This window comes from Ornithorhynchus anatinus, chromosome 1 (genome assembly GCF_004115215.2).
Source record: "Ornithorhynchus anatinus isolate Pmale09 chromosome 1, mOrnAna1.pri.v4, whole genome shotgun sequence".
Taxonomy (NCBI): Eukaryota; Metazoa; Chordata; class Mammalia; order Monotremata; family Ornithorhynchidae; genus Ornithorhynchus; species Ornithorhynchus anatinus.
The window spans coordinates 102,296,505-102,310,834 of NC_041728.1; the positions used below are offsets into that span (position 1 = coordinate 102,296,505).

A 14,330-nucleotide genomic window follows, 5' to 3' on the forward strand; every position below is an offset into this window, starting at 1 on the left:
GAGGGACTTCCACAGAGGGTGGGAGGCAGAGGAGGAGCCTGCAAAAGAGAAGGAGAATGAGCAGCCAGAGAGATGGCAGGAGAACCAGGAGAGGACAGTGCCAGTGAAGCCAAGGTTGAAGGCACTGAGAGATCAAGGAGGAGAGATCGAGGATGGAGAAGAAGTTCACTTGTGACCTTGTAGAGGACAGTTTCCTTGGAGTGATAGATGCAGAAACCAGACTAGAGGGGATCAAGGAGAGATTTAGAAGAGAGGAGGTGGGCATTGTGGGTATAGACAAGTAGTTTGGAGCGGAATGGTAGGAGGGAGATGGGGCGATAACTGCAGAGATCTGTAGGATCAAGGGAGGCGTTTTTTTTTTAGGAAAGGGAGTACCCGAGCATGTTGGAAAGTCATAAAATACAGTCAGTTAGGGGAAAGGATAGAGTTGGGAGTCAGGAGAACTGGGTTCCTGCTTTCCATCTGCCTCTTGTGTGTCCCTGGGCAAGTAACTTCTTTGTGCCTCAGTTTCCTCATCTGTAAAATAGAGAAGCAGTGTGGCTCAGTGGAAAGAGCACGGGCTTTGGAGTCAGAGGTCATGAGTTCGAATCCCAGCTCTGCCACTTGTCAGCTGTGTGACTGTGGGCAAGTCATTTAACTTCTCTGTGCCTCAGTTACCTCATCTGTAAAATGGGGATTAAGACTGTGAGCCCCACGTGGGACATCCTGATTCCCCTGTGTCTACCCCAGAGCTTAGAACAGTGCTCGGCACATAGTAAGTGCTTAACAAATACCATTTTAATTTTTTATTATTATTAAAATATAGATTAGAAAGCTGTTCTGCCCATTCCCTCTCTTTAAATTTTAAGCCCCAAGTGGGATAGAGATTATGTTTGGTCTGATTATATTTTATTTACCCCAAGGTCCAATACAGTGCTTTGCTCATAGGAAGTTCTTAACAAATACCAAAATTATTATCCATCAATCACACTCAATGGCATTTATTGAACATTAATTACTTATTATTTCTCAAATGTTGAAAATATGCCCAAAGCTGTTATGTGATGATTCTTCTATTTTGAGGAGGATTACAATTTCCCACCACTATCAAATTTCTTCTCCCTCTCTTTTGTACCATCTGACTAGGAGGTTAAAATTAGAACCTCTGTCCTGCCCCATTCTTTATGCTTTTGCCATTTCCTTTTATACTGTTCCTTACACCCAGCCTATGTATTGTGCAATGTACATCCCAGATTTCTAGCGTAACAACACAGTCTTGAAATTTCCTCCAGGTGCTGGGAACCAGCCAGAGTTAAAAAGTGCAGCGTTACGTATTCATCTATTCATCCTGGTTCCCCAAGAAACAGATGTTCTATCAATTTTTCAAATTGGAAGTGACTCGTTTTTATTTGTGATTAACAGCAAAAGACTCAGATGGCTCCATTAGTTCTGAGGTGTGTTAAAAAGGTCAAAAAGCTCAAAAGCATCAAGGAAAGCAGAAACACAAGTTCAAAAGTGGAATGAGGAGCTGGAATCTGGCATTGAAATTGCTTCTAAGTTAGTATAAGTGCTGCAGTACGTAATTGGCAATGTATTTGACGGCCAGGGTGGTTTCTTCACAGGTGGGCTTAATCAACGATGGAGGAAGGCTAAAGCCGTAAGAGCCCCTGTCACGGAGTTCAAAGGTGAAGGAATATTTGATGCCTTGATCATAAGCCCAGTCATCAGAGCCTCCCGCAGCAGGGTCTGAAACAAGAGGACACACAAATAAAAGAGAACTCCTTCAAACATTATAAAAAATCAAGGTTTCTCCAAGTCTGGTATACCTTTCCTGGCCCCCTTCCTACATTTCCTTGTACACTCATTCACTTGCAAGAATTTACTGAGAGTCCTCTGTGTGCAGAACCCTGAACTGGGTGCTGCAATTTTCTAATGTCACCAGATGTGTTAACACCAGTAGACTGTATTTCAGGCCATTGACCACTGTCAGGGTTTGGCTTTCCATGGCCAGTGTAATCTCAATTCTGAATGAAAACTGCTTTATTCTGAAAGCCTGGTTTCTGGGAAAATCCTTTGTTTTATGCTCTGGGGAACATGGAGCGCTCGAAACTAGACTAGACTAGACTGTGAGCCTATTGTGGGCAGGGATTGTTTCTATTTGTTGCTGAATTGTACTTCCCAAGAGCTTAGTACAGTGCTCTGCACACAGAAAGCACTCAATAAATATGATTTAATGAAAGCAAGTGTGGGCTTTAGTGAGGACTCTAAACTCTGGGGAGGGCCAAGGCTTGAATAATTTTTGGCTTCTGAAACACAGCTGAACCCTCAGTGCAGTTTTTATAATTGATCCTGAAAGAACAGTGATCTTTGTGAAAGAAATTGGCAGAGTCCATTTCAGTCACGCCCAGAATGACCAGCCTTGGGAGGGACAGGAAGGAAAGGGGGAAAGCCCATATAAAATCAAGTGGAGGGCAAAGTAGAACTTAAATGAAAACTGGACGTCAAATAGGTAGGGGGTTGCACTCTCCACAAGACAGCTTCCTTCTATAACATCGGTGGCTGTGGGAAGCAGTGGTGAGTAGCTTAAAGATGGTTAAACCGTATTGGGTTTCTGAATCAAAATGTGATTAGTCACTTGGGAAGAATTAGGGCCACCCACTGACAAGATTTCAGAGATGGTTTGAATTGCCAGGAAGAAGGGGCTATGGAACTGCCCAATGCGTTGTTGGAAAGTGCCGTGCTGTGAAGGGTGAATGGAAACCAAGACTCACAGATAGTTTCTGCTCCAGGTCCATACTCATACTTTGTGCTGTAAAGTGTAGCCAGCTCTTTCACAGTAGCTTCAGCGAGGGCGTTCTGGACAAAGACAAATTAAAAACAATAATTTATTACTTACTGAGCACCCATGATGTGCAGAGCCCGTGCTCAGCACTCGGGTGAGAACAATAGAGTTAGAAGACATGATCTTTACCCTCAAGGAACGCAAAGGTAATTGGTTAGGCCTTTGGTTATTTAAAGTCCCATCCGTATTCCTAGACCTAAGCAGTACCTCTTTGTCAAGAAGCTCCAAGATTTTTATCTCCCTTACCTTAATTCCCCTGACCTCAGCTCAAAGAAGAGGAGGAGGACAAAGGTCAATGTCTAAAGATCTTTTTCTTTTACCTGGTAAAATGGAGGCCCAGGATCATCAGGTAGTAATAACATTTTGAATTTTTAGAGCGCTTGTATTTTCTCAATAGCTTTCCCCATTGTTTATTCCATTTTTGCCCCACAGTGTCCCCATGAAAGGCAAAGGCAGGTGTTATTCTCATTTTAGATATGAAGAAATAGAGATTAAATAATTTGTCATAGCCTAAGAGAAACAATGTGGCCTGGTGGACAAAGTACAGGCCTGGGAGTTAGAAGGAGTTAGGAGTTAGAAGTCATAGGAGGAGCAGCAAGGCCTAGTGGTAAGAGCAGAGGCTTGGGAGTCAGAAGTCGTGGCTTCTAATCCTGCCTCTGCCACTTGTCTGTTGTGTGACGTCAAGCAAGTCACTTAACTTCTCTGTGACTCAGTTACCTCATCTGTAAAATGGGGATTGAGACTGTGAGCATCTCGTGGGACAATCTGATTACCTTGTATTTACCCCAGCACTTAGAACAGTGCTTGGCACATAGTAAGCGCTTAACAAATACCACAATTATAATTGTTATTATTAAGGATCTGGGCTCTAATTCCGACTCTGTCACTTGTTTGTTCTTTGACCTTGGGCAGTTCATTTACCTTTTCTGGGATTGAATTACCTCATCTGTAAAATGGAGATTAAGATTGTGAGCCCCGTGTGGGGGGCATCGACTGTGTCCAATCTGATTATTTTGTATCTACCCCAGTGCTTAGTACGGTGCCTGATTCATAGTAAGTGCTTAACAAACACTATTAAAAAAAATTCTAGGTCTTATGAAGTTGATAATGGAACCAGGCTGGGAATCCATCTCTATTTCTTATCCAGAGTTTGAGTCATTGTACCACTCATTTTCCTCTCACTTCTATCCCCCTTATCAATATCAGTATCAGTAGCAGCAGTGGTTATTGAATGCCTACAAGGTGCAAATCAATGTACCAGGCCCCGGGGTAATATATTCAAGAAGCAAAGACATGATTCTTTCCCTTGCAAAGTTTACAACTTAATGGGGCAGTAGATATAAATGAACTAACCTACCATAGCTAAAAGAGAAAATTAATTTAAATGATAGCTATCAATAATAGAAAGAGTGAATAAATCAACCAATAACAGGCAAGTAGATTGATAGAGACGAAAATGGTGATTGCAGATAGGAGCAGGAAAGTGAGAGAATTAGTCAGGAAATGCTTCATGTTTTTCAGATGTTTCTGAATGGGAAGGACAGAGCTTGACAGAGCTGTCAGGGAGAGGCGTTCTGGTTGAGGGGAAGAAATGGGTGGTGGGTCAGAGGGAGGAGAATTGAGAGTGAGGGAGGTTTGCCTGGGAATCTCAAAGAGCACAAGCCACAATGCTCGTGTATCTGCGTCTTTTACCTGAGTTTACTTTTGCCCTTTTCTACCCTGGTGAAGCAGAGATACAGGCATCTTGAACGACTTCAAACCTCATGAGCTGATGTAATGAAACAGCAACGTCTGTTGTGTTCCAAGGTTTAGTTTGGCAAGATGGATTTGATGAAGTTTAAGTGGTCCCCGGTGGGAAGGGAAAAGCAGGGATTGCTATTGGGACAAGAGATATTTTCAGCATAGAACTTTATGAAAAGAAACTGGAGATGTAAGAAAAATGAGGTAAAGTTGTAGCCAAGGTTGGTATATGACAACTCGGGGATTAGAAAAGACATGAGGGGCTCAGCCCCTCATCTGAGCCCCATTTCCCTCTGCTCCCCCTCCTTTCCCCTCCCCACCCCACTCTCTGCTCCTCCCCGTTTCCCCTCCCCCTCTCCTCAGCACTGTGCTTCTTTGTATATATTATTTATTACCCTATTTATTTTGTTAATGAGGTATACATCCCCTTGATTCTATTTATTGTGATAATGTTGTCTTGTTTTTGTTTCGTTCTGTTTTGCTATGCTGTCTGTCTCCCCCGATTAGACTGTGAGCCCATCACTGGGCAGGGATCGTCTCTATCTGTTGCTGAATTGTATATTCCAAGCGCTTAGTACAGTGCTCTGCACATAGTAAGTGCTCAATAAATACTATTGAATGAATAAGAAGGTGATTCACCTGACAGGCAAAACTATTTTCAATTTAGAAATTTTAGGTCTATGGTGAATCCCTCAGATGGACAGTACATAACTCAATAAGTAATTAGTGAAGAAAATTAAGACCATGAGAGCATCATGGGCATTGCCAATACTGGTTTGACCAGCCTGGGATTCTGGCTCTGACAGGGTAGCGTGGCCTAATGGAAATAGCATGGGCATGGGAGTCAGAGGAGTTAGGTTCTGATCCTGGCTCTGCTACTGGCCTGCAGTGTGACCTTGGGGAAGTTGCTTAACTTCTCGGTGCCTCAGTTTCCTCTTCTGTAAAATGGGAATTCAATACCTGTTTTCTCTCCTACTTGGACTGCAAACCTCATGTGGGACATGGACTGTGTTCAACCTGATTATTTGTTTCTATCTCAGGGTGTAATACAATGCTTGGCACAAAGTAAGCACTTTGCAAATATGATAATAGTAATAATAATCACAACAACAATAATAATAATAAAAAAGTCTGGAGGAATCATGTGATGTTTGCCCTCCTAGACAGCTGCCCTAATGGTTAGGTTAGGCCATTCCATTTCCCTTTCTTTTCCATCTAATAAATTTTTCCTTTTAGAGCTATGCATATTTAAGATGTGGACTTTTTCAGCAGTGGATTTTAAAATGTTGAAGTGAATAGAATTGAGAAAACATTTCCAGGTTATTACACATTTTGGTAGCAGCCATATCTTATTCTTATTCTTTAAGTAAGACAAAGATCACTCAGATACTTAACTCCAACTCCACAGATTATTTCCACAGAAGATGATGGGACACTTAGAAATCTCAGTAGGTTTCATAATCAAATAACTCATTCAAAAATCATAGCCCAAACAGGCCTTTGGGGAAATTCAGTCTGTTTATTCTAGAGAATCAGCTGGAATTCAGTCTAGTCATAAAAACCACAGCATTTCATTCTGCTGTAGAATAACTGACGTGTGCACATAGACTGGGGCACTGTACTGAAGAGCAAAATGGCAGGGGTTTAGTAAGTTAGTAAGTGGAAATCATTTAAGGCTAAAGTCAATGAAGCTAGCCAGTTCTCCATCCTAGGATTCAACCAATCAATCAGTCAGTGATATCCACTGAACGTTACTGTCTGTGTTCAGTGCATTCTACTAAGAGCCTGACAGAATACAATATAACAGAGTTGGTAGACTTGTTCCTGGCCTACTAGGAGCTTACAGTCTAGAGGAAAGTCATGGGGTACTGAGCCTAATCCACTTCAATGTAGTCAATGACTTAAACATGCCAAACTTCCCTCCACCCTCCCTCGTCCTGCCAAAGCCTTTGAAATTATTTTGTTTCAGGGCTGCCCTTGGACCTAGGCCTGGGACTCTCGCTTTCCCAGTGCCCCAATTTCTAGGCTACGGATAATGGTCTTCGCTCTCCTCTCTAAGGGCTGGAGGAACTGTGACCGTAGGAAAAAAAACAGAGCTGAACTTCACCCAGTCCTTAAACTTTGTTGCTTCTCATTTATAGCCAAGACCTTCTGCAATGTAGATTTCAATTCCAGAAGGATTTCAGGTAGCTCTACCACATTAGTGTCATCTCACAAAACCAGTCACCTCACTTTCTAGACATGTGCCGCTTCAGAAGCATTTTTCTGAAGTGGATAGCATGGTTGCTATTTGTCTACTCTCTCTCCCCATTGCCATCCATCAAAGGCGGGCCTCATGTTCCCTTTTGTGTGAGTCCCTGCTCCTCTGCCCTCTCCTCTTCTCCACAGGTGAACTTCCTGCAGTGTCCCTTCCCCCTCCCCTCAGGGCATCTCCTCTGATCTTCTTTCCCCTTCAGCTGCAGAACTTTGAATTGCATTTTTGTCACTTTGGAGCAATACTGTTCTCTGACCTATTTCTGAACTCCTAGAAATTGCTTAATCCAGGGGAATTTAGTATGCGTTGTAATCATTGCTTCGATTCACGAATGGGGAGATTGCTGTCGTTTGAAATTTGACTCGAGTCTTCTTCAGCATCTCAGTCCCCCGGCATAACCAAAGGTCACACTTGGGATCGTTTTATCTCCCTTAACTTGCCTGCTTTGATCTGAACTTTAGAGTTGGTACGTTTGTATGAAAATCAAGACTGGCTTCCAATTTGCCTCTCCCTAAATGTCTACCAGGACTGCATACTGAGAACAGGCTGCTTAGAACTTGTTCGCTTCTTCTGGCTGGAGTTGCTTGCCTTTGCAATGAGCCATGGACTGTGTCTGCACTGCCCAAGGGGAGAGAAAGACATAGAAATGGTCTCGCTTGTTTTGCTCCATAGAGATCCGCTAATTGAGGCCAATAAAGTCCAACTTGGGACCTAACTACATGGAACAAATCAACTGCATCATGGCTCCTTCACCTGGGCTGAGTCGGGACGTTAGCATTTCAACCTTTCCATGCAGAACCGCAGCAACCTGAACTAGGAGGGAATCTCGATAATAACAATAATAATAATAATTATGGCACTTAACTGCCTACTATGTGCCAAGTACTGGTCTAAGCGCTGGAGTAGATAGAAGTTAATCAAGTTGGACTGAGTCCTTGTCCCACAAAGGGCTCACAGTCTAACTAGGAGATGAGGTAACTGAGGCACAGAGAAGTAATATGTTCAAGGTCACAGAAAAATCATGTGATGGAACCTGGATTAGAACCCGGGTTCTCTGACTCCCAGACCCATGCTCTTTCCACTAGGCCATTCTACTTCCCTACCATTAACTGAGAAGACAGCAGGCACAGTAGTGCTGCTAAGATCCAGTAATCCAGTACAGGGATGGAGCTGACCCCTGCATTCAGTGCCATTGCAGACACTGAAATTTTCAGGCTGAGAGGTGAAAGGATTGAGCCTTCCACACTGTATCCGGAGAGAACTAGTGAGACAGAGCATGCCCTAGTGGAAGGACCATAGGCCTGGGAATCAGACGACGTGGCATAGTGGCAAGAGCAAGGGCTTGGGAGTCAGAGGTCGTGGGTTCTATTCCCGACTCTGCCACTTATCAGTTGTGTGACTTTAGGCAAGTCACTTAACTTCTCTGCACCTCAGTTACCTCATCTGTAAAATGGGGATTTAAACTGTGAGCCCCAAGTGGGACAACCTGATTACCTTGTATCTACCCTAGTGCTTAGAATAGTGCTTGGCACATAGTAAGTGCTTAGCAAATACCATTATTATTATTACTATTATTATTAATCCCAACTCCACCACTTGTTTGCAGTGTGACCTTGGCCAAGTCACTTAACTGCTCAGAGCCTTGGGTCTTTAATCTGCAGAAACAGGATTCAAAACTTGTTGTCCCTCCTACTTAGATTGAGTTCTATGAGGGACCTGATTATCTTGTATCTCTCCCAGCACTTAGTACAATGGTTGGCATATAGTAAAAGGCTTAACAAACATCACAATTATTATTATTATTATTGTTATTACTACTAGGACTAGGTTCATTCCTTGTCCAAGTGGAATGGAAATTGCATCTTTAACTAGGGCACTGAGACACCCAGAGACTGCCAGAGGATGTTGTCTCAGAGCTCTGTTCATTTTGCAACACAAGAGTAGTTTCAGTGACAAGGTATACACATAGCAGTATAGACCCAACCCTAGAGTTTACAGTAGACAAAAGGTGTTCTCGTGGAAAAATCGGGAGGGTAAAGGGTGCAGGGGAGTTCTAGAGTGTAAGCTCACTGTGGGCAGAGAATATGTCTACCAGCTCTGTTATACTGTACTCTCTTAAGCACTCAGTACAGTGCTCTTCATACAGTAAGTGCTCAATAAATACCACAGACTGATTGATTTCTAATGCTGCGTTTTGCTTGGAAGGGCAGAAGCTTAGACTGTGAGCTCCTTGTGGGCGGGGGACATGTCTACCAATTCTGTTTTATTACCCTTTCCCAAATGTTTACAAGCCTACAACCCTACTATAAGTGCTCAATAAATATGATTAATTGATTGAGCTGTCAGGCTTGGTAGGAGCAATAATAATAATTATAGCATTTGTAAAGTGATAACTATGTGCCAAGCACTGTTCTGAGCGCTGGGGTAGATACAAGGTAATCAAGTTGTCCCACATGAGGCTCACAGTCTTAATCCCCATTTTACAGGTGAGGTAACTGAGGCAGAGAGAAGTCAAGTGTCTTGCCCAAAGTCACACAGCTGATCAGTGGCAGAGCCAGGATTAGAACCCACTCTCTCTGACTCCCAAGCCTGGGGTGTTTCCACTATGATTGTCAGGGTGGAAGGGTGGGACTGTAACCACTTTCTCCTTTGGCTAGTCAGGATTCACTCCAGTTTTGGTCTCTGAACCTCCAGGGACAGGGAAGGCTAAATTAGTTGGAGGCGCCAAGCCGACAAAACAAATTCACACTGATACACACCATGTTACTTCCAAATAAACATTAAATAACACTGAGTAATTGGGATGGGCAGACCCTCTCTCAGGAGGGAACTGTAGAACAGCTCAAGCCATTTTCTCTAGAGTTTCTAGGGTCTACGAAACTCCCAAATATTTTCATCCAAATCATTCATGCAGCGTTTTGATCAATGTGTGTTAAAGGGAAATGAAATTAAAGACCTTGACAAGTTGCAGTCAAATGTAAGTTTAAATCCCTGTCCTGCTGGTGGATTACAGTGATCCTCCCAACCCCAGACTACATCCATCACCTTCCCCCTACCTTTCCCTGCTGCCTTCGTGACCTGGTCAAGGCCCAGTTGAGAGACGGAGAGGAGTTCGAGGTATTTTTAAATGTGCAACTTCTCTGGGAGAGGAAGCCTTCCGGCAGCTGTCATAACAGAGACGTCCTGCCTCATGATGCTCCGAGGTACCACTTAAGCCAGTAGCATTGGCCCTCTGGTGCAGCTATGTGAGGAAGTGATTTCTGCCAGAGTTGAAACCCTCACTTCTGGTAGAACAGACTAAAAACTGGGTAGACAGCCCCTCTCAGAGAACAACGCTAGGCAGGGATTACCCAGTGACTCTCCTTTCTTCCCGTGACTCTCCTCCTTTCCGTGACTCTCCTCCTTTACTACTATTGATCCTAACACTTTGTTTCCCACGTGGAAGTTCCCCAGGCTGCCCTCTCTGAGTGAGGCCATGCCCAGTGCTTTGCACACAGTCAGTGCTCAATAAATATGATTGAATGAATGCCCCATATCAGGCTCACCAGTGTGAGACAGCAGTCAGTCAGTCAGTCATATTTTTTGAACACTTAATGTGTGCAAAGCACTGTATTAAGTCCTTGGGAGAATACAATAGAACAATAAACAGACACATTCCCTGCCCACAAGGAGCTTTCAGACTAGAGGCAGGACCCTGAAAGTTTGAAGTTGCTCCCAGGGGGGCCCAAACCCTAATCTTTCCCTGGATTTAACTGGAAATGTTTTAAACCTCAAACTAGTTGTCTGGGCAGACCAGGTCTCTGCACGAGCTGTGTTGCAAACACTTGTATCTCAGTGCTTAGCTCCTACAGAAAGTGCCATGGCGATTGTGAGCTGGACGAGGGCAGCGTGAGAAGCATCATGGTTTAGGACCTGGGTTCTAGTCCTGACTCTGCCACTTGTCCGCTGTATGACCTTGAGCAAGTCACTTCACTTCTCTGTGCGTCAGTTTCCTCATCTGTAAATTGGGGATTAAATCCTACTCCCTCCTACCTAGACTTGAGCCCAAGATGGGACAGGGATTGTGTGAAATCTGATAATCTTGTATTTACACCAATGCTTAGAACAGTGCTTGGAACATAGTAAGAGCTTAACAAATACCATTGAAAAAAGTGTTACAGAGCACACAACTTCAATCTTCCATTTAAAGGCTCTCAAGGGAGGCAAGAAGCATCATATCTGTCCCAGGCAATTCAGTACTCCCTGAATTTCCCTATCTTGGCTGATTTCTCTCCATTAGGGACTTCAAAACCCCATCCCACGTTCACTTCATTTCTCACCTTTCCCTAGAAGTGTGGAATTCTAGGTTCATTCTCCCCTCCACCTCTAGTTCTATTTTAAAATAGTAAAATGATGGTATTTTTCACAGAGAAGCAATGTGGCTGAGTGGAAAAAGTACAGGCCTGAGAGTCAGAGGATCTGGATTCTAATCATGACCCTTCTTTGTGACCTTGGGCAAGTCACTTAATTTCTTTATGCCTCAGCTTCCTCATTTACAAAATGGAGATTAAATACCTGTTCTCTCCTCCATAGGCTGTGAGTTTTATGAAGGGACAGGGACATTGTCTAACCAGATTATTTTGTATCTACTGGAACGCTTGGCAGTTGTAAGCTCTTAAAAATGCCATTATTATTATTTCAACGTGCAAAGTGAAAGGGAGCAGAGCCTCTAAAGACATGACCAAAAAGAGTCAGGAAAAACAGAGAGATAGTGACCTAGAGAAACCGACACACAAAAGACATTTGGAGAAACACAGAAAGAAAGAGGGCAAAAGATGTGAATAGAGACTAAGAGGAAGGAGAAAAATGTTTAAGAAAGGGAAGAAAAAGAAAGATAGAGAGCACATACATATGAGTGAGAAGCAGTATGGACTAGGGAAAGTGCCAGGCCCAGGGTTCAAAAGACGTGGATTCTAATCCTGGCTCTGTCAATTGCGTGTTGTGTGACCTTGGGCAAGTCACTCAACTTCTCTGTGTACCAGTTGCCTCATCTGCAAAATGGGGATTCGATACAAGTTCTCCCTCTTAGACTGTGATTTCTATTTGGGACAGGAAATGTGTCCAACCTCATTAACTTTTATCTACCCTATTGCTTAGAAGTGATTGACAGCTAGTAAGCACTTAAATTCCATAAGGAAAAAAAAAGGGAAGACAAGGGAAGGGAAAGAAAGAGGAAAAAAATCTGAAGGCAAGTATACATTTAAGAAGCTCTAGAGAAGAAACAGTATGCACACATGTATATGTATTATTAATAAATTATATACCCTAAACAATATTATATATTATACATTATATCTCACTATAAATTACATAATATAAATTATTTATTTATATTAATGTGTGTCTTCTCCCCTGTAGACTTCAAGCTTGTTGCGCGCAGGGAAAGTGTCCATTATTATTGTACTGTACTCTCCCAAGAGCTTAGTACAGTGCTCTGCACATAGTAAGCACTCAATAAATATCATTGATGATGATGATAATGGTGTATTGTACCGGGCACACAGATTAACTTAATGATATCATAAGTACCATTTTCCTGAAGACCATTCAAGTCTACCACATCTAGAGTGTTTCTCTTTGGGATCCTGAATCTCCCTACCATTTTGGTCCATGGCCTTTTGCAGTGTCCTCCCAGGCGCTTCTGAACATGGGTGCAGCTTGTGAGCCATATAACTTGGAGGAGGGTGGCTGGGTGCTTAGAATTCAAATACTAGACCTAAGTGCCTATGCTGCTCTGTAAGGGACTGGCTGGGGCTGGACCAGTTGAGAAATGGACCATACAGAGTAAAATCAAGTTGTAAGTGCATCATCAAGGCAAGATGCCACCTTTCCTTGCGTGTGGCATGGAATGACCTATCAGCCACACACAGGTCTTTTCAGCGACTCTCACTCACATGGATAGGATCTCAGTCCATCAGCCACGTTCTCCCGCGGTCCTGGAACGCCCTCCCTCCTCACCTCCGCCAAACTGATTCTCTTCCCCTCTTCAAAACCCTACTTAAAACTCACCTCCTCCAAGAGGCCTTCCCAGACTGAGCTCCTCTGCTCCCTCTACTCCCTCTACCACCCCCCCTTCACCTCTCCGCAGCTTAACCCTCTTTCCTCCCCATTTCCCTCTGCTCCTCCCCCTCTCCCTTCCCATCCCCTCAGCACTGTACTCGTCCGCTCAACTGTATATATTTTCATTACCCTATTTACTTTGTCAATGAATTGTACATCGCCTTGATTCTATTTAGTTGCCATTGTTTTTACGAGATGTTCTTCCCCTTGACTCTATTTATTGCCATTGTTCTTGTCTGTCCGTCTCCCCCGATTAGACCGTAAGCCTGTCAAACGGCAGGGACTGTCTCTATCTGTTGCCGACTTGTTCATTCCAAGCGCTTAGTACAGTGCTCTGCACATAGTAAGCGCTCAATAAATACTATTGAATGAATGAATGAAAGAATTGCCATATTTAAATACAAAGGACAGCTATCCTGGGGGGCACAGAGCCCCAGGGAAGTCACCTACACCCAGTGTGGGCAGAGGTGTGGAGGAGGGAGTCGACAAGTAGAAGTACTTGCTGATATATAATTATGCTCTTAACCCACTCCTCCCTCAACCCAGCCCATGAGGCCATGAGTTGCAGGGCTAATTTTGTCCTACTCCCAGATTCTCTGCCACATAATAATAATAATAGTATTTGTTAAGCACTTCCTATGTGCCAGGCACTGTTCTAAAAGCTGGGGTAGATACAAGCTACTCAGTTTAGACACGGTCCCTGTCCCACGTGAGGCTCACAGTCTTAGTTCCCATTTTACAGATCAGGTAACCGAGGCACAGAGAAGTTAAGTGACCTGCCCAAGGTCACAGAGCAGACAAGTGGTGGAGATGGGATTAGAACCCAGGTCCTTCTGACTCCCAGGCCCATGCCCCATCATCCCCTATGCCCGGCTGCTTCTCATAGAGTAGGTTCATTTGCTGCAAGGGGTGGGTTTTCTTCAGGCCTATAGGTTGGGTCATTGCTGGTCCTCCCTACCAGCTTTCTATGTATAGAGTTATATATACACAAGCAGAACTACCTGGTCTATGTCTGGGTTTTTAGATCCTGCTTTCCTCTTGCTCCAGATTCATTGTGCCAAAATTAAAATTAAAATTAAAACAGTTCTCCTGTTCCCTCAACAGAGCCTGGTGCTGCTCATTGCTTCCCTGACTCCAACTCTGAGGTTCTTCTCTCTAGAGTTGTCCTGATGGCTCCAGGATGTCCAACCTCCCCAGTTCCCTTCTTCTTGTCCTGACATTTCTAATTCCTTACTTTTTTCCTCTTCTAGAGTCCAACTTTCATTTTGGTTTCAGGTCCTGTCCATCTCATGGCTTAACCCTCTCAGCTAATCACCTCAGCTAATTGAGTCATCTCTGAATCAATCAGAGCTCGCAGGGATGTTCTAGATGGGGACACCTTCATTCAGTTGGTCTTATTGTATGTAGATCTTATGG

At 43.6% G+C, this 14,330-nt stretch overlaps 1 protein-coding gene across 2 annotated transcripts in view; it reads right to left on the minus strand.

The window, feature by feature from the left end:
* Window positions 1-1,375: 1,375 nt before the first annotated feature.
* Window positions 1,376-14,330, minus strand: part of CPB1 (carboxypeptidase B1) — a 66,563-nt gene continuing 53,608 nt past the window's right edge. For both annotated transcript variants that reach the window (XM_039912390.1, XM_029069139.2), the window contains 2 exons: window positions 2,751-2,835; window positions 1,376-1,725 (listed from right to left, as the gene is read on the minus strand). In XM_039912390.1, coding sequence (XP_039768324.1) covers window positions 1,538-1,725; window positions 2,751-2,835 — 273 coding nt within the window. In that variant the 3' untranslated portion in view covers window positions 1,376-1,537. The remainder of the gene's footprint in view (window positions 1,726-2,750; window positions 2,836-14,330) is intronic.